Source organism: Salarias fasciatus, chromosome 9 (assembly GCF_902148845.1).
Source record: "Salarias fasciatus chromosome 9, fSalaFa1.1, whole genome shotgun sequence".
Taxonomy (NCBI): Eukaryota; Metazoa; Chordata; class Actinopteri; order Blenniiformes; family Blenniidae; genus Salarias; species Salarias fasciatus.
This window is the reverse complement of record NC_043753.1, coordinates 23,298,478-23,320,464: the sequence shown is the minus strand read 5'-3', so window position 1 is coordinate 23,320,464 and position 21,987 is coordinate 23,298,478. Positions and strand designations below refer to the sequence as shown.

General features: G+C 46.8%; 3 protein-coding genes and 1 non-coding gene across 4 annotated transcripts; 3 read left to right on the top strand and 1 right to left on the bottom strand.

Moving 5' to 3' along the window:
- Positions 1-5,552: 5,552 nt before the first annotated feature.
- anks6 (ankyrin repeat and sterile alpha motif domain containing 6) lies at positions 5,553-12,657 on the bottom strand. Its single transcript, XM_030099668.1, has 18 exons — positions 12,067-12,657; positions 11,043-11,246; positions 10,740-10,962; positions 10,094-10,244; positions 9,638-9,682; positions 9,324-9,528; positions 9,058-9,164; positions 8,612-8,763; positions 8,279-8,516; positions 8,147-8,196; positions 7,772-7,969; positions 7,532-7,694; positions 7,230-7,432; positions 6,940-7,132; positions 6,769-6,836; positions 6,542-6,658; positions 6,344-6,440; positions 5,553-6,267 (listed from the first exon to the last, which is right to left on the bottom strand). Exons 1-18 carry the CDS (start codon positions 12,405-12,407, stop codon positions 6,218-6,220), a joined length of 2,805 nt encoding a protein of 934 aa, XP_029955528.1. The 5' UTR covers positions 12,408-12,657; the 3' UTR covers positions 5,553-6,217.
- A 1,623-nt stretch (positions 12,658-14,280) lies between these two features.
- On the top strand, positions 14,281-15,787 carry rps20 (ribosomal protein S20). The gene is made up of 4 exons (XM_030099671.1): positions 14,281-14,417; positions 15,104-15,203; positions 15,381-15,454; positions 15,566-15,787. The coding sequence occupies exons 1-4, from the start codon at positions 14,415-14,417 to the stop codon at positions 15,746-15,748; spliced, it is 360 nt and encodes a 119-aa protein (XP_029955531.1). The 5' UTR covers positions 14,281-14,414; the 3' UTR covers positions 15,749-15,787.
- LOC115394810 (small nucleolar RNA U54) lies at positions 15,248-15,315 on the top strand. The gene has a single exon (XR_003932167.1). It is a non-coding gene; the product is annotated as a small nucleolar RNA U54 (small nucleolar RNA).
- Positions 15,788-16,884: 1,097 nt separating the features above from the next.
- Positions 16,885-21,105, top strand: LOC115394271 (kinesin-like protein KIF20A). The gene is made up of 18 exons (XM_030099556.1): positions 16,885-16,983; positions 17,098-17,193; positions 17,364-17,483; positions 17,554-17,692; positions 17,768-17,952; positions 18,024-18,117; positions 18,224-18,394; positions 18,644-18,755; positions 18,833-18,895; positions 18,993-19,139; positions 19,281-19,446; positions 19,516-19,689; positions 19,769-19,908; positions 20,003-20,162; positions 20,252-20,324; positions 20,502-20,569; positions 20,653-20,772; positions 20,893-21,105. The coding sequence occupies exons 1-18, from the start codon at positions 16,885-16,887 to the stop codon at positions 21,103-21,105; spliced, it is 2,340 nt and encodes a 779-aa protein (XP_029955416.1).
- The last annotated feature ends 882 nt before the right edge of the window (positions 21,106-21,987 follow it).

The window sequence follows — 21,987 nt, the reverse complement described above, 5'->3', positions numbered from 1 at the left end:
GCAAAGCTATCTGCCAAAACGGGACACACTCTTCGCACATGAACGGGAACACGGTGGAAATGTGGCCCGGCTGCCCTGAGTTGTACGTAGCTTATAGCCTACCGAGAAAGCCAGAGAGAGGTGCTGACCTAGCTTAAAGGGAACCCTGAACCCGGGAGAGCAGGAGGACAGTCCGCAGATTGACCCAGTGCTGCCGCTGAAACGCAGAGATGATTTCAGGATTTGTGAAGCCCCGAGTATAAGCCATGACAGCCGAGCGTCAGCTCAAGGGGTTAGGTCAGGGCGGAGAGGAAGCTGCGGGCACGCATTATATATGCATGCATTTAAAACACACACTGTCCAGGTTTTTGCTTTTTAGTTTTAGATTTATGTGAAACGCTGAAGCAATTCCACTGTTTTTGTAGCCTCTGTTGGAGCTTTTGGAAAGACTGATGTGTGTTTGGGGACGATAAACACATCTGATCTCATAAGAGCATCGCCCTCAATTCCAGGACAACATTTTAACTGAAAACACACATTGAAAAATACAGCAGAACTTCCAGGGTTTTATAAGTGAGTGACTATATCAGCCCTGTGAGACCATCCCTGTGTATCTTATGTCAGCTGGACTCACGTGGACATCTAGATAATGTATAAATATGTGTGACATTTTAATAGATTAAATGTGATATTATCAATAAATAGTTTTTTTTGCCAAAGAATAGAAAGTTGGTTGTATTTTACAGCTTTTATTGCTGCTCTAGTTTGTCGTATAATCAAATATTAGGCCTAAATTTTAGCCCAAATTGAGTCTTTCATTGATCTCTGGAACCACGGACGACGGAATACACCTTCCAACTCGTGCTGTGCCGTCACGTTTCTGTCAGCCTGCGTATCAAGATCTGCTTCAATTGGTTTGAGAGAGAAAATTGTGTATTGGGACTCTGAGGGGATAATCTGTGTTGACATTTGGATTTAGATTTTTTTTTTTTTTTTTTTCTGAGGTTATTTTATGGTCAAATCACGGGTCGGCTGGAGGTTGCCTCCTTCCTCTGCTCCCTTTCGGCCTCATTGTAATTTGCTTCATTAAAATGGATTTGGTTCTATTTTCGGGCCTAAGTGTGAAGCGAGCTGAAAAAAGAAGGAGAAGAAGAAGAAGAGGGGGGGACATGAGGGACCGGCCGAGAGGGCCGCGGCGTTGTGTAACACCCAGGATGATGGGAAATCCCTGCGAGCAAATGAGTCAGTTTTGTGGAGATGAATGTTGACAGTGGAGCACAGAAGTGAAATCAGGCAGCAACTGTTTGCACAAACAAAACACCGGGCCGTGATCGCCGTGCATGCAGCTAATAGACGTGCTTCCAAACGACTGCCTAACACTGACAGCGCTTCACTGAGAAAGAGGGACGAGCCTTCAAACCTGCAATCACGGCTCCCCGCTTCATGGCAGAGGTATCACAAGACACACACACACATACACACACACGCAGGGCAGCAAAGCCATTGCCTTAGGTGATGCACATCTGACAACCGCACCGGCTTGTACAGCCAGAGGCCGATGGCCACAGAGCGAATTTCACGGTAACGGCGCTAAGCTTTCTGAGAAGACTCCCGAACGGCAGGAAAATCCTTTGTATCTGTCAACTTGGACAGCGTATGCCACCGCTGTCGGGAAGCAGGTCACTTGTTTTGACTTTCGATCCCGTCCTGCAACCTCTCGTGTTATTAACTTCAATACTTGAATGAGAAGCGTGTTTGTTTTAACTGGTGAAATAGATTTGGAAGGAGGCACGTCTTTCCAGGGAAAATTTGTCATGGGAGTTGCTTGATCCAACATTATTATATATATATTTTTTTTTATTAAGTAGCTTTAAAAATTCTCAGGTTTTTTAAGTTGAAGGTACTTGTCAAGACTTTGTGGCACATTTGCATTTGTGAAATTTTCATCAGTTGAGGATTAGCAGGGTTTCTGCTGAGAGCTGGCGAGGGGAGAGCGGAAAACTGGAAGCGAGGAGAAAGCGAGATCCTCCAGTAAGATGTGAGCTAACGCAGACGCTCAGGTTCTTACAGTCCGCCTGGTTTATCACAGGCGGGAGAACACTTCCAGCTAACATCCTGGCCAACGCCGTCTGGAGCTTACCAGCAGAGTTCGGAATAAAAGGCAATAAAGCGTATTTTCCCAGCGACTGATTATTAAAATTAAAGATATAAACACTGAAGGCTTTGTGAGTCTGTCTCTCTCTCTGTTCACTTAAAGAGAGAAAGTTGAAGTAAGCCACTTCTGACAGATTCCTGCTACTTTCAGTCTCGAATGTGGTGAACCAGTCCTGGTTGGGCAGGTTGAGATAACTTCCTTGTTGTCTCGTGTTAAAAAATAAAATAAAATACGGGAGCAGCAGAATAAACATTTCAATAGGTGACTCTACAACTTCGTAAACTGTTAAGCCTGGAGTTTTAAGAGGTGATTTCCACCTGAATAAACAAACAGAGATGCTTAAAAGATCAGCAGGTGTATGTGCAAAGTCATGGTCTCTGTGTCAAGTTAATACCCGAGGGATCGATTGATGATTTCCTCCTCTGGAACTGCCTCAGATCTGATGGAAAACACCTGAAGCACATGCTGGATACACCTCTTACGAATCAGCAGGAGAGTAACTAGTAACTGTAATGAAGTTTGCAGAAGAATGCTGGAACCAGAAGTCCATACATAAAAAAAACAAAACCCAGAACCAAAGAAAAAGCTGTGTTTTGTTAGGTATCAAAGAAACAATCTTTCTCTGTACCCGCAGTTACCAAACCACATGCTCCACTGATCTACGTACTCTGTTGCTCCCAACTGCACGACTACTGTATTGACAGCTACAAACAATGTTATTAAATGTTTTTCAATTCAATCAGAACCGTATGTGAGTGAAAACAATCGGGAGGAAATTGAATGAGTCACTCCATTTGCTGCCCACATGCCATGGCGACGTTAATGTGTTCCAAATGTACGGCGCTCTCCTCCGGTTTCTTACGGCTTCACATACGGCCGCTCATCTGACGGCTCAATCTGCCGCGGCGTTCCTCCGCCGAGCCATGCTTTTCATTAAACTCTACGGGAACCCTGTCGCCTGCTTGTCGGGCCGGCCTCGATCCAGGTCATCAATAGAGATTTCAGCGAACGCCAGTGTGCTGCGATTCGCTCATGTTTGCCGGAGGGGCCTGCGTTTCTCGGCTCCAGAGAAAGTGGTTCGGAGCTTTAATCACCTCGAAGCGGCGTGTTTTTCAGCTGATCCTTCTCACATGGTGACAGTAGCTTCAAAACACACAAACATCTGACTCCACATGTTAAGTCTGTGATTCCAGCGGCAACGAGGACACACTCCAGGTTTACGGTGTGTTTCACAGTCACACAAAACAACTCCGCTGAAGGCATTTAACTCTGGACGTCTTTGTTCTCATTGTACTGAATAAGTCATTCTTATGAAGTCATACTGAAGAGAACCTTTAGTTTTTTAGCGAGGGTTGTTCGAGAACAGTGAAAATTACTTTTCAATGAAATGTTGTACCCTGAGAACACAATTTCTAACATTTTTGCTTTATGTAAATCAGTATGATAATATATGATGTTTTGTGAGTATCGTGATAGAAATGAAGTTACTTGTTTATTCTTGCAATACAAGTTTCAACCACAGGGGGTGTAATGAGTCGCTCATCGGGAAGAATAATGCATTTTGTGAGTTTGAAGTAAAAGCCTTTTACAGGATTACTGTTTCAGCATAAATAAATGTTGTCAAACGCTAACACTTTCAGCATCAGACACTCCTGAGATGACCAAACTGATGTCGAAACACAGATGTTGAACTTTTAAACCCCACCTCCAGTCTGGACCACATGTCCGACAGTTAAAGTGACTCTCTACTGCCACCAGATACACAAACGGGGCATAACTTCAATTTAATGGCATGTCCCTTGAAAGTAGAATTCATTTTAGCATTTACAGCTTTGGTATTTTTCTTTAAGGAACAATTTATCAGGAATCTCAGAACATCAGGGCAACCTTTGGCCAGAACAACTACATATAATAGGCATTAGTGGTCTCATATACTAAACCTCCTAATACATCGATCTTATTTTTATTTTACTGGCTCCCTTTTAGATCGATGATTCAGTTAAAATTCTTCAGAGCCACGTACTACTCTGAATAATCTGGCACCGGTTTGAAATTTAATTTACTGATTTCTTTAAAAAAAACCCACACCTGAACTCTTGAAACGGTCTTATCGTGTTTGCGTCGTCGACTCTTTCAGTGATGCGTGATTCTACCTGATCAGATGTTCAGATTAAATGTAAACAGATATAGAGCAACACACACACGCACACACACACACACACATGCACACATACGTTCTGAAAGCATTCTGTGATGATTTTTTAAAGCCATGCTCTGAAAATGTGCAAAACCTCCAACAGATCTCATCATGGATGCACAGTTTTCATTACACACACACACACATCAAGACGTGTGTAAACTGCAGCGACTGAATGAGGCTGAACATATTTATCTTCATGTACGACTGTCGGCTCGGAGGTGGCGCCTGATTCCTCTTTTCTGGAAACCTTCTGGAAGCCTCCGATCTCTGACAGACAGAGTGGAGATATCTGTTCCAAGAACGCTCCACCACAGTGGACAACAAGTTTTTGAGCAGCTCCCATTTTCTGTGTTTATGAAGAAGTTAAAAGAGTTTTAGGGTCTAAACCCATCATGCATGTCCATCTGTTTGCCTGCATGTGTTCTCTTGAGTAAACATACATGTAATTAGTTGACGATGGAGCGCCATGTCAGTTCTTGTTACCGCTTTCAGTGTATTTACAGTCCTGAATTAGATCTTTTTTCTCTGTCTTGCTGGGATTTGAGTCATTCGTCGAACTGTTTATCGTTACCTGCTACACTGTGATACTAACAAACGCGATGCCAGCAGAGATGCTGAGCTCACTTACAGGAACCCTTCGCAGTGGGCGCAGTCTGCCAGTGAGAGGCGGCGGCGGCGCCGCTGATGTTTTCCGGATTGGTGGAGCCCTGAGAATAAGCCGTGACAGCAGAGTTGTTAATGCAGACCAGCTCAGGAGGTCGAGTCGGGTCACACAGGAAGTTCCATGTGTGCATGCACGGGAAGCCCATTCATGTATTCATGTGCAGATAACAAATAAAGTTCAGGATTAAACTGCATTAGATGTCGCTTTTCCTGAAATATTGATCTACATTTTGCAAATATTGGAAACATTTAATAGTCAAAATATATTGGTTTGTTGAAGGGACTATAGAGAAAGATGAAGCCAGGCTCACACGCTTCACGTTCTGTCACTGGACTCCTGATCACTCACAGTATCAAGAGGAGGTCGCTGCCATCTTGTGGAGGTTTCACTTCATATGTTTTTCTAACGGCCGAAGCCGGACCTGGAACTCCTAACGTCATGTTTAAAAGTGATATAGCACTCCATCTATCTCGGCGCGGGCAGGCGGAGGGCGTGACGGAGGAGCTGGAGGTAGAAACACGGAACAGACTCCATGGAAAACATTGCACAATGCGCCTCTTTCACGCTGGATTTATGCTGCTCATAAAACGCTCTCGACATGCTGCTGCTGCTGACATCTCCCCATCGGAGGTCCAGTAAAACAGAAAAGGGTCCAAAACATTTCTCCTATTGCATCACTGTAGTGTTTATTTATTCATGACAGCACAGTCTTGACGGAGATCGTCTGAGCGCAGAGCGGTTGGAGAAGTGGAGACATAAACACAGGAGTAGAAGCCGTCCAGGAGACTGGACGACCACGGAAACATCTGATCAATTTCCCCTTCTTTCTATTTGCGTCATCGGCGCACCTTCTTGGTCACTGCATCCAGCCTCTCTCAATACCTCCTCGCTGTTATGACCACGATTTCCCTTCTTTTCCTCCCAGACTTTCCACTCTTCCGATCAGCTGCGTCCCTCATATCTGCTGAGATCGGACTCGTCTCCTCACGTCCTTGCATTTCAGTCCTCGCATGATGCATTAACAGCAGAGTAAAGAGCAGCGGGACGCTGATCCAAGCCGGCCTCGTCATGTCCCCCCCCCGGTGCAGTCGGGTCCGATAGAGGAGCTTTAATGGGGCCTGCTTGTTGGTTTTTACTGGAGTCGACTCTCCAGCGGTCCAGAGGACTCCGTGTGAGCGGCGCCTCGGCGGGGCTTCACCTCCGTCCAGAGACGGCTGGTCTACCTCTTGCTGGAGGAGCGGACCTGGTGTCTCGTCCAGCTGGTTGGAGCTGAAGGAGAGGAAGACATGAACCCTGTGAGCTCTGCGGTGTGTGGACAGGGTTTCGGCTTCGATGCGGTACGTACAGCGAGGCTGTCCGGCCTGCCGCGGGTTACTGGCACTGCTCCCAAAGGAGGACTGGAAGTTATGGATGGTCTCCTGAAGGATCTGCCTCTCTCGGCCCTGAAGGCACACAAACGCATTGCTAACACATTAACACGGCAGCAACTGGTTCCTAAAGACTTCGACACAGACAGCTCTGGAAAAATGAAAAGCGAGAGCACCTTTCCAGCGTTGAGCTCTGATATGGCCGCTAAAATCTGCTGTCTGGGTCCGTCTGTTTTGATGCCCAGCTCCTTCAGGTCTCCGTCTGTCAGAGTGAGGAAAGCCTCCATGTCCACCTGCCGGGGGAGAGGAGACCAGAGAAACGCTTTACTGAAACGTGGACGATTTAAGCTTCACCGCGTGGAGACAGAGTCTCCTCTCCTCTCGCTATCACGTCACCGGTTACCTCTTGTTCCTCAAAGATAGGCTGGTATTTCTCAAGGGACAGTTTCTTCAAAATACTGGACAGCTCGTCTGTAAGGGACACATGCAAGGTGAAATAAAGTGAAATAAAGTCTGTGACCATCACCCTCGGCTGATCCTCATCATGCCTGTGTGACAGCGCGGGAACACACACCTTCGTCGGTGATGGTTCCGCTGCTGGAGCCGCCGCTGCTCTTGGAGCGTGGGTGAGACGAGGCCGAGGACAGGGAGTCTCCCGGACCGGGGGGGATCTTGGGCGTCGGGGAGGGAGAGGGGGTGAGGGTGGGAGACGTGCTCTTGGAGGTGGAGGAGTTCCCGGACTGAGGCCTCTTCTTCAGCTCCATCTTCTACAACAGATAAACAGAGAAGAGCCGAAATGACATGACTGCTAAATAAAAAGGAAGAGAGGAGGAGCGCAGCGGTGGTGGGAGCTGAGGAACCGACCCTCCTGGAGTGGGAGTCGGAGGAGAGCAGGCTGGGGGGGCAGTGGATGTCAGGCAGGGTGATGTCGGGTGGAGGCGGGGCTCCGGCCGGCGGCGCCGCGGGGCTCTGCTGCTTCTCTGGAGCAGGAGGCTTCACCTCCATCAGCCCTGCCGCTCTCTTACGCTGGGCTGCGATTTGAGAGAGAACGCTGTCTGCGCTGCCCCCTGGTGGACGAAGAGACGAGAGCAGCTGCATCATGAATACAGACGTGCGACGTTGCTGCTGTCATTCCGAAGGGCTTTTCTTTGTGTGTGTGTGTGAACCTGAGCGGTTGTGAGAGTCCCGGTTGAGTCCGGCGACTCCATTCGACCCTCCGGACGAGTGGGGGGAGTGGTAGTGGCCAGAGTTCGAAGGAGAGGATGAAGACGGCCCCTTGGGGATGCTGGGAAACTTCATGGACCTGCTGACCACACGGCTGATGGACGTCTGTTGGAGGAAGAGGGAGTGAGCGACTGACCTGAATGATGAAGGGAAGGAGAACCGTCACACCCACAGACACCCACAATGTCTGAGTTCCCGCTGCTGTTCAGCTTCCTCTGTGGAGGCATGGGCAGGCGGGGCGCCTCGCTCTTGCCCCCCTCCCGGAGGAGCCTGGAGCGGTCCGAGTTCCACGGCTCGAAGTTGGACGGGGGCAGGAAGGGCGGGATGACGGCTTTCAGCTTGTCGTTGGGGAGCCTGGTGAGGGGGGCGCCACTTCGGAGCTGAAGGAGAAAACAGACAAATGGAAGGAAATGGAACATCTTATGTGATATATAATACAAATGTACTTTATTTATACCCACCACTCTTTTTTTTATCTGTATTTCTTCCTAAGAATTAAAAAGAGAAGAGAATCCTCCCACCTCACAGCTTTAAAGTTTAGACCGGGCGCTGCGTACCATAGTGGAGATCAGAAAGTCCTCCTTCTCCGTGGATCCTCTGCAGTGACCTGGAACAAGCAAATGGCATCATGCTTACACAGCTTGTTGAAACCTGGACCTCCACTAACCTCTCTAACCCGGCCGCCTCACCTGCGTCGCCGGTCTTCACCGCCCAGGCGCCGCCGCCGTCCGTGGCGCCCGGCGCGGCGGCCGGCGGCGCCGTCCCGTTGGACGCGGCGGCAGACTTCATGTTCGCCTTCATGGTGGCGTCCAGAGACGCCTCCGCGTCGTCGGGGAACGGAGCGAGGCGATTGGACGAGAGGCCGTGCCTCAGGGTGTGGGTCAGCTTGAGCCTCCTGAAGCGGTTGGACATCCTGCTCCACCAGGACTGACGGGACAAACAGGCGGAGCGTCTCAATCGTCTATCGGCTTTGACTTCCGTTAGTCAGCGGCATGCGGGTTTGTCCAGACGGCTCTCGTTACCTTCAGGCTGCCCTTGTCGTCGGGCGGCACGGGGACGTTGTTGAGAGACTGCCGGCTTTTGGAGCGCGTCATCAAAGGTCTGCCGCGGTGTTTGGACTTGTCTTTGTCCACTTGCATGCACACTGACGCCAGCAGACGCACCAGCTCCGTGTCTGCAAAGAGCAACAAAGGAGGTGAGTCAGAGCTTCACCGAGGGGAAAATCCCCCCGTTTTTCTGAGCGGTGGGGAGAACGAGCTGCAGCCTGACGAGACGTCAGCCTGAAAACCACTTCAGCTTTCATATTAGCATTAACTTTTCAACATTTACCATAACATCGCCACTTATTCACACATGACTGAACTCATTTGAGTCAAAACGACATAATTATAATCAGCATGTTTCAAAAGGAGAACTGGACACTGGGAGCTTTACTGTCACTGCCTCCCGCCGGGGAGATAAAAACTACCTGGGTCGTTGAGCAGCATGACCAGATCAAACGCCGTGTATCCGTTCTTCGCTCGAAGGTTGACGTCAGCTTTTTGACTCAGCAGGTACTTGACGATGTCTTTATTGCTGGAAGAAGAGAGAGACGGAAGGCCTTCGAAAAGCTGCATTTTATTGCTCATTGTTTCCTAACTCAGCACTACGTTTGTCCTCTACTCCAGGATCAGACCTGGAAAACACAGCATGACCCGACAGTGACTTCCCTCCAGGCTCTTTTCGTGGTCCTACCCGTGGTACGTGGCCTGCATCAGAGCGGTCCAGCCGTGGACGGCGTCCTGCTTGTCGATGTCGGCGTTCTTCTCCACCATCAGCTGCACCACCTCCAGCTGGCCGCTCACCGCCGCTATCATGAGAGGCGACGCTCCCTCCTGATTGGAGAAATTCACCTGAGCCGGATCCTCCTCCAGAATCTCTTTAACCAGCTGCGAATTCCCTGAATCAGCAAAAAAAGAGAAAAATAACCCAGTCGTATAATTTGGGTCATTTGAGACGAAGCCGACATGTTTCCTGCAGTTCCAGTGTGTCTGCTGGATTAAACTCACCCAGTTTCAGAGCACTGAACACATCCGGTCTTCTTCTCTCGTCGTCTGAGAAGAAAAAGAAAGGCAGGAGTGAGTCCAGAGTTTTGAGGAAAAAAAAAAAAAACCGAGGCCTATTTGGCCAGACCACACAGCTCAGCGCAGAGCAGGGGGGCTGCGAGCATAAACACTGACTACTGCGTCAGTTCACCAGGCACAAAAACCCGGAAAAGGACACCAAGACAAAGCCAGGAAAAAGAGTAAAACAGTGAGCGTAAAGAGAAACACTTCAAAACATTTAGTCAGCCAAATCAATATTTATTCTTTCAAATAGAAAAAACTGTATAAGATATTACATAATGTAACCATCACTGTAGAAAACAACTACTTTCAGCAGGAAGTCTGTAACTGTAACTATGACGCCTGTGAGTGTGTTTTGATCTGGACGGGGGGGGGGGGGGGGGGGGGGGGGGGGGGTACCGGTCTGCGGTCGCACGCTGGTGATGGAGTCCAGGTAGGCCTTGACGTCTCTCTGCTTCAGCTGCATGGCCAGCTCGAAGGCCGTCTTGGACAGGACGTTAACCCGATCCGGATCGGCGCCGCGCTCCACCAACTGCTGCGCTACAGCCACCTTCACACACACGCACACACACGCACACACACAGCTGTCAGCCCAGAAGAGCGTCCATTTTACAGACTTTCTGCTCTCAGAGTCTGAGATGAGGGGGTTTCAGAGGGTGGCAGGACTCCAGACTGAATCCCCAGTCACCGGAGTCTTCCTCAACTTTTTCATGTTATTATTTCTGACAGCTGTTGGGATCCGGAGGCAACAGTAATGACTCTCCTCTGGTTTTTAAAAAGAGTCTTCAAATGTCATAACAGTTACTGTCTGACAGCGGAGCTGAGGTTCAAGTGTTGTTAAACCTCCAAAGCACTTCCAATAAATTCATTTTCAAACGGGTGAGCTGTGACAGCGGTGCAGTGGTTAACGCTCTCACTTCAACCTTACATACAATGAAATGGATGGATGGACCTGGTCTTTTTAAAAAATTGCCATAAATAACAGAGAAAAGCTCATGCTGGGAAAAGGCGTCCATCTTTTTCATCTCTGAATCACGGATCCCACCTTCCCGCTGAGGGTGGCGATCATCAGCGGCCCCCAGCCGGTGGTCTTCTGTGAGAAATTGACATCTGAGCCCCACTCCAGCAGCAGGCGCACGGCGGCCTCATGGCCGAACTGAGCCGCCACCATCAGGGCTGTGATGTCCATGAACTCTCTGCTTCCTCCTCCTCCTCCTCCTCCTCCTCCTCCTCCAGGGCAGCTCTCCGCAGGTCCAAACCCCGCTGCACTGCGAGGACAGAGGCATCGCCGCGTCTTAGAGAAACCTTTAACAAGACTGGGATCGCTGGAAGGTTTGAGAACACGAACCTGCAGCTGTTGTTGTTGTTGTTGCTGGCGACGGCCAGGTGATCGTAGTCGTCGACGTACGCGCTGCTCTCCAGGAGCAGCTTCAGCACGTGAGTGTGTCCTCCCCGGGCCGCCATGGTCAGGACGCTCGCCCCGAGCCTGTTGCGGCCGTTGATCTCCGCCCCGTTCTCCAGGAGGATGTGGGCGACCGTCAGGTGGCCGAACCTGGACCAAGAAGGATGGAAAGGTTAAATGAAAAATGCTTATGACATACAGATCTCTCTTATCAAATCCCACATCTGGAGGTGACTACATACAGTATCATATTACATCCTGTCTGTTTACATTTTATTTTTTGAATATATTATCATTTTATATGTTCTTGTAATTTTGCTTTCATCATTACTTCAATAAAATTAGTTCTAGTCTCATTTAGTATTGATTTTGAATCTCATTGTTAAAGCTGTTTTTATTTCACAATCTAAGCTGAGAGTTCAACAGGTGTTTTCTCAGTAACTTTAAACTTTGTATTGTGTCTGTTATGTGGACAGGTTATTACTATTATTATTATCATTATTGTTGTTGTTATCATTGTTGTTGTTACTACTGTTATCCTGTCATTATTATCATTATCATTAGTTCATGCCAGGAATGGAAAAAGTACAGATTACATTACAAATATTGACATTTCAGAAACTAAGTAAGTTTTTCTGCACTAATACTTACAGAAGTACTTATTTCAGTTATATTTGGCTCATGCTTAATGCAGTTCCCACTTAGTTTACAACTGTAAAATAATAATTCATTACTGAGTATGCACACAATTTATATGAATTTAAAGTATTTGATCTGCATTTGTTATCGCTAATAAATTAATTCTATATAAAGAAGAGAAAATCCTCCTTTACGTCTACATTTGTAAATGATAATGTGCTTTATAAACACCTGAAAATTAATCTGAATCTACATATCTCGAGTACCAGTAGATGATAATGTAATAAAAGGTGTTTTAAAGTCGGTAATGCTCCTCCGTCCTGCAGCCCACCTGGCAGCCTGCATCAGCGGGGTCCAGCCGTAGTTGTTGCGGCTGTCCACCGAGGCCCCCTTCCGCAGCAGGAACCGGACCAGCTGCTCGTGGCCGCCGGCCGAGGCGAACTGCAGGGCGGTGTTCCCCTCCTCGTCCGTGCCGTCCACCGGCACCAGAGACAACATGTCGGCGGCGGCGCCGCACTCCGAGCCCGCCTCGGACCGCAGCCGGCTCTGCCGGCCGGACTCCTTCGGGGCCCCGGGCTCCAGGATGCCCCGCGCCGTGTCGTAGTCTCCCTCATCGCAGGCGCGCAGCAGCAGCAGCGAGTTCGGCGGGACTCCGAAGTTCATCGTCTCCATTCAGTCCCGACCAGTACCGAGCGGAACCCTCCCCCGGTCCGCCGACCCGGGGCTGGAAACCATGACGCACCGACGAACAAAGTTTGGTCCGAAACCCTGAACTTTTTTCTCCTCAAACACTCGGGTGCCGCTTCTGGTTCATACTCTCCACACTTAGCCGGAACTTTTGTACAAAACAAACCCCGCTGGAAGTTGGTTCGGGTCGGCCCGGGTCGGCCCGGTTCCGTTACTTGTTTCTGACTCCGTTAAGTTCGCGGCAACGCGGTAAGTAACTTCCGGTTGAGGCCTACAAAATAAAAGCACGACAACGGTATTATTGAAGGCTGCCACTCGCAGAAGTGCGTGGACACATATCACAGTCTGAGAATTAAACACTCTTCCTACACGCTGATACGCCAGATTAAGCATGTCGTTTCTGAGATAAATAATAAAGTACAGTATATGACACTAATATGATTTGTTTTGTGAACAAACTTAGAGCTAAAACTGCAATTTCCTCTGTTCAACATAGGCTGATTGGTGAGGAAAGTGTAAATTTCTTTGTTATCAAAGTAAATTATCTGGTATGGATTATCAGTATATACTTTGCTGCTCCCTTATGGGAAATTGTGTTGCCAAAGCAACGAACAACAAACCAGAGAGGATCAGGAAAAACAATTAAAACACCAAGTAATCAACCTGTTTAAAGTATGCAGAATGAAGGCAAAAGTATTAAATATTTTAGGTATTGTTGCAAAAAAATTTATTTAAAGAAATATTCGTAAATTTATAAATGCATCTAAAATATCCAAAATTCTTAAAAATGTGATTTTTTTTTACATTTGTGAAATCCATTCTGTCAAACATAAAAGCAACAACATTAAAACTTTGATATATAATCTTGAAAATCTACTCAGCAACACAGATTATTTTACACTATTACACAAATTGTTATTTAAAAACATGTAAGCTGCAATTTCAGCATTATATGCATTGATTACATCCATTCATCTATCATCAATTCCACTTTAATCAATACAAAAATGTTTTTTATTTTACTTTAATTAGGCACTGGTAGATTGTTATTCAAATTATGTATTAATATAAATATGTATATTTATTATATATTTTATCTCAGATCTTTTTTTATTTTATTTTTTGGCTTGTCAGTATAACCATGAATATCAACTTATCACAAATATGCCACCCCTGCCAATAATCACTTACAGGTAACTTCGTCTTGTTCCATGTCAAAGGTTCACATGATATTACAATAGCTTTTATTTGTTTGCCAGATCTGGAAGATGCTTACAGAACGTGTGAGGTTATTTATTCTACCTTCACAGTAAAGCGGATCACTGTTAGATGAACATGAATTGTTTTTTACTGACATCTAGTGGTACAAAATTGTAACTACACATCAGAAACATCATATAAGGTGGTGGTAAATAGTATAAAAAAACAGAAAAAAAAGGGAAAACTAAAGCTAACTAAAAGTGATCATAAAAATTTTCATATGGTGGCCCAGAACAATAATTATTGTTCTTACTTTTTTTTTTTTACATTAAAATAGGTTTGTCATCACAGCCACTTTTCCTGACTTGCACTAGAACTGCAACATGACAACATTACAAGGTAGCAGATAATTCACGGAGATTGGTAGAATTTATATTGATTGTTAAAACTGCTGCATCTCGAGGTCCAGACTTCGTCGCTTTTCCACTTTTTACATTCTAAACTTTGATCCTAAAAGAGCGAGTCTACTTGAAATCCCTGTAAATGACAGAACTGACAATACACCGCCCTCTAGTGGCGATAGTCTCAAACTACAGGCCTGGTTCACAGTGTCCGCTAGAGGTCGCTGTCTGCTGCACTCAGCAGCAGAATACCCGGATGCAGACTATATTATCCGGACGCGGCCCTCCGCTCGTCCTTTCTCTCTGAGCTAACCACGCTGCTGGCAGCTCTTCCTGGCTCACCGCTGTTCGCTTGAATTTATTCCGAATAAGTCGGTCAGGAATCATCACAATGGTACGTGCTGTTATAACAGATCATTGCTTGTTATATCTGAAGCTTTCGGCTCGTCGTTTGATCATTTTAATGGTTAAAATGTGTCGTGAAGTTTTCACGGAGTGAGGAAGCTAAATGCAAGCTAACAACGCCGTGGACATCCCGCCAGAACTCATTCACAAAACAGCGTATTTAACAATTAACCTTATATTTCTTTTAGCATGTACATGGCTGTGGAATATTTAACGATGTAAATCACTTTTAGTGTGTAGTTTTATCTATCGGCGCTTCTGTTAAAGCTTTTGGAGAGAGTGAAGTAAAGATTAAGTTTTGAAAGGTTTGATCTAGTTGCACCAGGTCGATAAAATCCATGAGGTTCTTCGGCACTACTAACTGCATTTACTACAAATCTTTTATTATTATTGTACAGTCAGACATCGCATTATCTCCCCAGCATCTGGTGCGTTCAAGTGCTTAATGCGTACATTCCAACCGTAAGCCAAGATAACACTATAAATCACTCTTGATAATGTTTATCGCAGTTATCGATACCTAAATTTGTGTGAAGTGGTTCATACCCTGTAGTATTTTTAATTTGACACCACTCCTGCTGCACACGTGTTCAGTTTTCAATCGTATATTGCCATTTCTAATGAAAGATACATTTCTGCAATACTGATGAACGTCGATAATCTGTCTGGTTTCAGGCCTTTAAGGACACTGGCAAGGCACCTGTTGAGACCGAGGTCGCCATCCACCGCATCCGCATCACCCTCACCAGCCGTAACGTCAAGTCTCTGGAGAAGGGTGAGAAAATTTTAATCAACTCGGATGGATTTTATCAGTAGACATGAGCTATGAGGATAAAACTGTGACCGTGATAAACCTTGACGACCTTATACGCTATTCTGAGCCATGCCGTTTGGATGCATATGGAAGACGTTGCTTGTAGCCTGTTCTAACAGTTTTCTTTGTTGTATGCAGTCTGTGCAGATCTGATTCGTGGTGCTAAGGAGAAGAACCTGAAGGTGAAGGGACCCGTCCGTATGCCAACCAAGGTATTCAGCATCTTCACTTCTGAGGCAGAATCATCTCTCGTCAGTGTGGGTGATCATACATGAAGCTGTTGTCAGTTTTTTATGACTAAGTTGGTTTTTCACCCCCCCCAGACTCTCCGTATTACCACCAGGAAGACCCCTTGTGGTGAAGGATCTAAAACCTGGGATCGCTTCCAGATGAGGATCCACAAGCGCCTGATCGACCTGCACAGTCCATCCGAGATCGTGAAGCAGATCACCTCCATCAGCATCGAGCCTGGTGTAGAGGTGGAAGTGACCATCGCAGACGCATAAACAACACGGATGTTTCAATAAAAAAAATCCATGCGGAAACTGTTGTTGTGTTGTTTTGGCACAGATAAAGACCAGTGAAATGTTATTATATATATTTTAATCTTAAATTTAAGTGTTGGAATGCAGAATTACGACAATCTCGTATAACCTCAATTTCAATCTTTGCTTTAATGTTCATTGATATTACCAGGAATATATAGAATTGAGACTGAGCTCCGGCCCTGGGTATTCAGTCACTGGGAGATGGAAATCAATGTATTACCATTAATGCAATTTTTAAGTTCTTCAAAGTCTAAAATATAAAAGGAAAAACCTGTGATGAGGTGCATGAATTGGAATATAAATTTTACAAAGAAAGAATAACTTAGGCAAGTTTAAAAATGTCCAAAATAAAAAGCAATGTGACAGCTACTGGTAGAAGATGGGTGAAATAAAAAAAAAATACAAGTTAAGAGGAACAAAGCAATAGATGAAAAAATAGTTTCAAGTGTTTTTTTTCTCCAATGTTTTGACTTTATGAACAAAATTGGTTGTAAACACACTTTGGTGTACTAATCACTGAAGGGCCATCTTTTTAGTCGGTCGATAAATCAGAAACTGATGTAGTTTTACTCACAAGGCTCCTGTGGACTTCCAGATGAACTATCTTTATCTGGCCATGTTACAGTTTTCTTCATAATACTGTTTAATCTGCAAAAGAAATTATTCTAACTGAAGAAGAATCTGCGTGATAAATGACAGATCAGGAGCATTTCTATGCTATGTATTATTTTAAGACGGACTTTAAACAATTTTGTAGAAGTCAGGAATCATATTTTATTTCCTGGTCATTCACGCTCCAGGCCAGTAGGTGGCAGTAATGCACCTGCTTCCGGCAGCCAATCAGCCAAAGCGAGCAGAAGAAGATGCTCTAGAGTTCACGTGTTTCTAATTAGAAGTGATTATAAACTCCCCTGTTTGTCAGCAGGAGAAGCAGCAGGTTTCTCTCAGAGCTTTTTAAATTCAAGTATTTCTCAACGGTCTGGATGTTTTAGGTGGTGCTTCTGACAGCGTCTGCTCAGACTTTATCTCCACTTCTTGTGCCTGAAGTGAATTAGAAGCACATCTGACTGGTTCTGCAGCTGACTTGCCTCAACATGAGTGCAGACTTTGACCTGACAGCAGGGAACAGTGTCGTCCTGCAGGCGGCTGACATGAGGGGTGATGCCTCTCAGCTCAGCTCTCCAGCTCAGCAGGTAAAAACCTTCATCTGCCGCTTGTGGAAGCATGAACAGGCCGGAGGCCCTGAAATAAAACCTCCAGTCCAGCTGTACTGCTCTGGAGTGAAGTTCTGACCTGACTTGTTTCAGACGGAGCCGTCTGCGGCTGCTGAGCAGCAGATGATGAGCGTCTACCTCAGAGTGAGGCCGTTCTCTAAAGAGGAGCTCTCAGACAATGAGGACCAGGTACAGTATGAGAAAGATCTCACCTTCTGCTGCTTCTGTAGCTCAGTCCATGACAGATGTCTTAATTCCTGACCATAGATTTGGATCACAGATGGGTTTTAATGGGTTCAGTTGTTGGAAGCACCGTGGCTCACATTGTGCTCCTCATTTTGCCTGAACTTGTTCTTCAGGGCTGCATTGTGATCGAGAACCGCCAGACGGTGGCGCTGAGCGCGCCGAAGGGCTCTGCCACCTTGAAGAGCAGTGAAAGGGGAATTGGCTTGTCGGTCCACAAATTCACCTTCTCGCAGGTCAGCCGCAGTCCGCGAGCTCTGCTCCGTCTGAGGCCGACGTGTACGCTCACGGTCTGCTTTCTGCCAGATCTTTGGTCCAGACACGACGCAGGCTGAGCTGTTCGAGGACACAGTCAAAAGCCAGATGTCAGATTTCTTAGAAGGGGAGAACGCATTGCTGTTCAGCTATGGAGTGACGAACGCCGGGAAGACCTACACCATCCAGGGTAAAGACGACCGCACAGCGTCTCTCTGAGGTCAAATCCTGCGAACAACTCTGGTTTTGTGGTGAAACTGTCTAGGAACCCGAAAGGAGCCAGGAGTTCTGCCCCGGGTGCTGGGTGCCACCTTCCACTTCATTGGAGAGCGTCAGTATGAGGGCATGGACCTGAAGCCCCACCTCAGGAACGACGCACAGCGTCTGGATCCCGATCAAGTCCAGCAGGAGAGGAGCGTCAAGGCCGCCATATTTTCTTCAATCAAAGAAGTGAGAGCTACATTATTCTGCCCATCAAACCAACAGGGTGCTGTGAAGTTCATGTCTTTGCGTTTGTTCAGGATATGGATCATCTTGGAGCCGCCGGCGGTTCAGTGTCTCGGGCTTCCTCTACCGACAGTCTGTCCAGCTCTTCTCTGTCTGCCAATCAATCAGGTACTTATCATGGTACATCTCTCCCACACCTCTCAGCGAGAACAAAGAAAAACATTTTTGAGTATTTAAGTGCTCTTCTTCAAATTATTTCTTTTTTCAGTGGCAGCCAGCGTCCCATCAGAAGCGAGCAGCTGCCAGTTTGCATTGTGGGTGGCCTACTTTGAAATCTACAACGAGTGTGTTTATGATTTATTTCAACCTGCGCTGAACTCGAAGGCCAAGAAGAGGGTTTCTCTCCGTGTGTGTGACGACGGGGCTGGAAATGCGTATGTCAAAGGTGTGTGAGTGAATTGAGTTAGAAACTCGGTGGCCTCAAACTGGATTTTTTTTTTTCATTTTGAGTGTCGGGGTCTGGGGGATTCCTTTTCCAAGAATAATTTTTTTTATTTACACTTTTGAGCAGATATTCTAGAAACAAGTCAATGCTCCAGGGGTCTACAATGTACTTCAAGCTCCATGAAGAGAGAATATTCGTAGTGAGAGCATTTTGAAGATCATTTTATCTTTTTCTTTCCTCTTCCCTCAGACCTGAGGTGGATTAACATCCAGCATCTGGCTGAAGCCAACAAACTTCTGCACTTTGGGAATAAAAACAGAACTGCTGCAGCCACCAAGATGAACCAGTCCTCCAGCAGGAGGTGAAGTGGTTTGAGTTTTGTCTTTCGTTTCTTATCGCTGTCTTCTGGAATCAGACCCTGCATGTTTGCCTTTACAGCCACAGCATATTCACAATGAAGTTACTGACGATCGATGAGGGCGTAGTTAAAAAGACCTCGGAGTGAGTGACTGGGATCTTCAGTTTTATTAATTCATACCTTTGTTTTAGAAGCTTTGGCGTTTGAAGTAACTGCTGTGAATGTGTTTCGGTCGCTCAGGTTTTCTCTGTGTGACCTGGCCGGCTCGGAGAGATGCAACAAAACAAAGACGTTCGGCGAGAGGCTGAAAGAGGCGGGGAACATCAACAATTCCCTGCTCATTCTGGGGAAGTGCATCACAGCCCTGCGTAACAATCAGAATGACAGGTACAGTGAGTTTAAAGGTGGTTAAAGAATTAGTTTGTCACAGGGTGTGTGTGTTTTGTGGCTCTACTTAGAGTAAAAGTCAAGTTTGGTATACCTCTGAATGATTCAGATGTCTGATCTTTTTCTATCAATACCCTGAAGAATGAGGAGCAGCTACATCCCCTTCAGGGAGAGCAAGCTCACCAAACTCTTCCAGGCCGTTTTCTGCGGTAAAGGAAGAGCCTCCATGATCGTGAACATCAACCAGTGTGCTTCCACCTACGACGAGACGCTCCACGTCATGAAGTTCTCTGCCGTGGCCAAACAGGTTAGCCTCTCATCGGTAACGCAGACGTTTCCCCCACAGTATGTCATTTTCTACTGGCTCTATCCGCAGGTGACGCAGGTGATCCCGGACAAGTCTCTGGTGGAGAGCATGTCTCCCCGTCTGGTCGGCAGAGACGGGAAACCTCTGATGAGTGGGAGGATCGACAGACTGGAGAGCTGCCTGTCGGAGGAGGAGCTGCTGGAGGAGGAGGACGAGGCCGACATGTCTCTGCTGCCGCAGAATGTATTCCTACACACGCCTTCACGTTGACTCGTCAAGAGATCCACCTGCAGTTCAGTTACTCTTCTCTCAACTTCCCAAGGAACTTGTGAACATGATTGAGAATCTGCGATCGAGGCTGCTGGCCGAACGAAAGAAAAACCTGGTGCAGGAAATGGAGATTCGCAAGGAAATGGGAGACGCCATGTTGCAGCAGCTCATGGAGAGTGAAGACCTCCGAACGTACGCCGCCTTTTCCGTCCTCGCCACACCGGGCCACGCAGGCTGTGCGTTCGCCCGTAGTCCTCCTGTGAATGTAGTTTCTATGATTTTGCAGTCGACAGATTGAGGAGCTTAAAGAACACTACCAGGACAAGCTGGAGAACACGTTCGAGATGTACAAAGACGCCATCAAAGAGCACGCTCACCAGAGCGCCATGAACCAGCTGGAGGACGACTACGTTCCACTGGAGGAGTTCATCGCTGAGCAGGAGAAAGTAGAGGCGAGTTCAGTGATTTGAATTGACAGCTGTGTTTTCTTTCTTCAGTGTTCGAACGTTTCTCGTGACTCTTTCTGACTGCGTAGGCCCTGAAACGCAAACTGTCCGCACTGGAGAGCTCAGCGGTTTCTGTGGCTCCTCCATCACCAGAAGAAGCAGGTGAGCATGTCTGTACGACTGAGTTAATGGGCTGAGGCCGGGAAACGGGGGGCGGATTGCTGGAGCAATCATTTCTTTACTTTGATGCTCATCCAGGCCTGAGCTGACCTGATTCGGTTTGCTTTGACCTGCTTATCAGTGTTTAAAATGGGAGTGAAGTCGGCTTTGTCCACACAGATGATCGATGCAAGCGGCTTTACAAAGAGAAATGCACCATGGAGAGGATGTGCGAGGACAAACAGCAGGTAAAGAAGATGAAGTGTTCTCCTCGGTGTTTTTTCCCCCCGGCCTGTTGGTGTCGTCTGAACTGGTTCTGCTTGGCCTCCAGTTGATTTTGTCCCTGGAGAAGAGGGTGATGGGGCTTAGTGACACCCTGCAGAGCGTCAGGGACAGCTTCCTGGAGAAGTCAAACCATCTGGAGGCTCTGCAGAGGAAGCTTGATGAGCAGGTGAGTTGAGTGATCTGGAGTTTGTGTCTTTTTTCTTAATTCTTGAAGCTTATGCAATGCATTAAGTTGCATTTGTGTTGCAACGGTGTGGCTTGAAAGCTGAGTTTGTGCTTTTTCCAGACGAAAAACACAGAGGACGTCTTAAAGAGAAGTGCTGAGAAGGACAAGGAGATCGCCTCGCTCAAGGAGGAGCTGGCCCGGCTCTCCCGGAAGTCTCCAGTGAAGTCCAAGACGAGGAAGGGTCTGCTCGCCAACATCAGGGACGCGGTGACCTCCCCGCGGAGTGCTTCCTCCAGCCGAACCCTCAAGAAAACCACCAGGACCGTACATTAGAGACACTCCTGTTCTCAGATCGGACAGGTTCAGGTACTCAGGAGGGGAAGTGATCCCAGAGAATTTTAACAGTGTGCAACTTTTATAGAATTATGTTTAGTAAAATTAAAATGGTGAATTAAAATGTTTGTTTTATGATTACCAATAAAAGTGTTTTAACTCGATGTTGGAGTGCCGCCGGCATCGTCTCGGTTCTGTTGATGGTTTCCTCTTTATGGTGTGATGCACGCACACAAACGCCCCTATAGAAATCCCTCATGCTTCCTCTGCGTGAGTTCAATACAGCAGCCTGGTCAAATAAGGCCAGATGTTTCCAGAGCCTGAGGGAGAGTGACCCACAAGAAACCACACATATGGATTAGCCAGCTCTAAATGCTAACAATGTGACACTTCATACTTGCACAATATAAGTTTGTCATTCTAAAGTGACGCGTCTGCACATATATTCTGACCATAATCTAGTTTATTCCTCTTTACTTCACTGCTTCTTTCAGTTCTGTGAAGGAACCTTGAATTAACAGTTTTCTAACCGGCTCTCCTTTTGCGAACTAAACTCCCTGAATCCTGAAAAATATTCCTCGCACACAGATGCTAAAAAGAAGTCCCGCGGGACGTTGACCTTTCCGGCTGGGCGAGTGATGGAGGTGTGGACAGTGTGGTCTGCTGGAGGTAACGGAGGACAGCCTCCTCTCAGTGAGTGAAAGGGGCATTGTGGGAGACATCCAGCTGCTCCGTCTCTCTGGTCTCAGTGATGCTTAATGAGATTAGCTTTTCTTAGCCCGTGTCAGTGCAAAGGGGTCAATCACAGGATTAGCACCTTGCTTAGTTGTCTATACGGTTTCATCAGTTTATTATATTTTGTATTTCACTTCACCTTTTTTT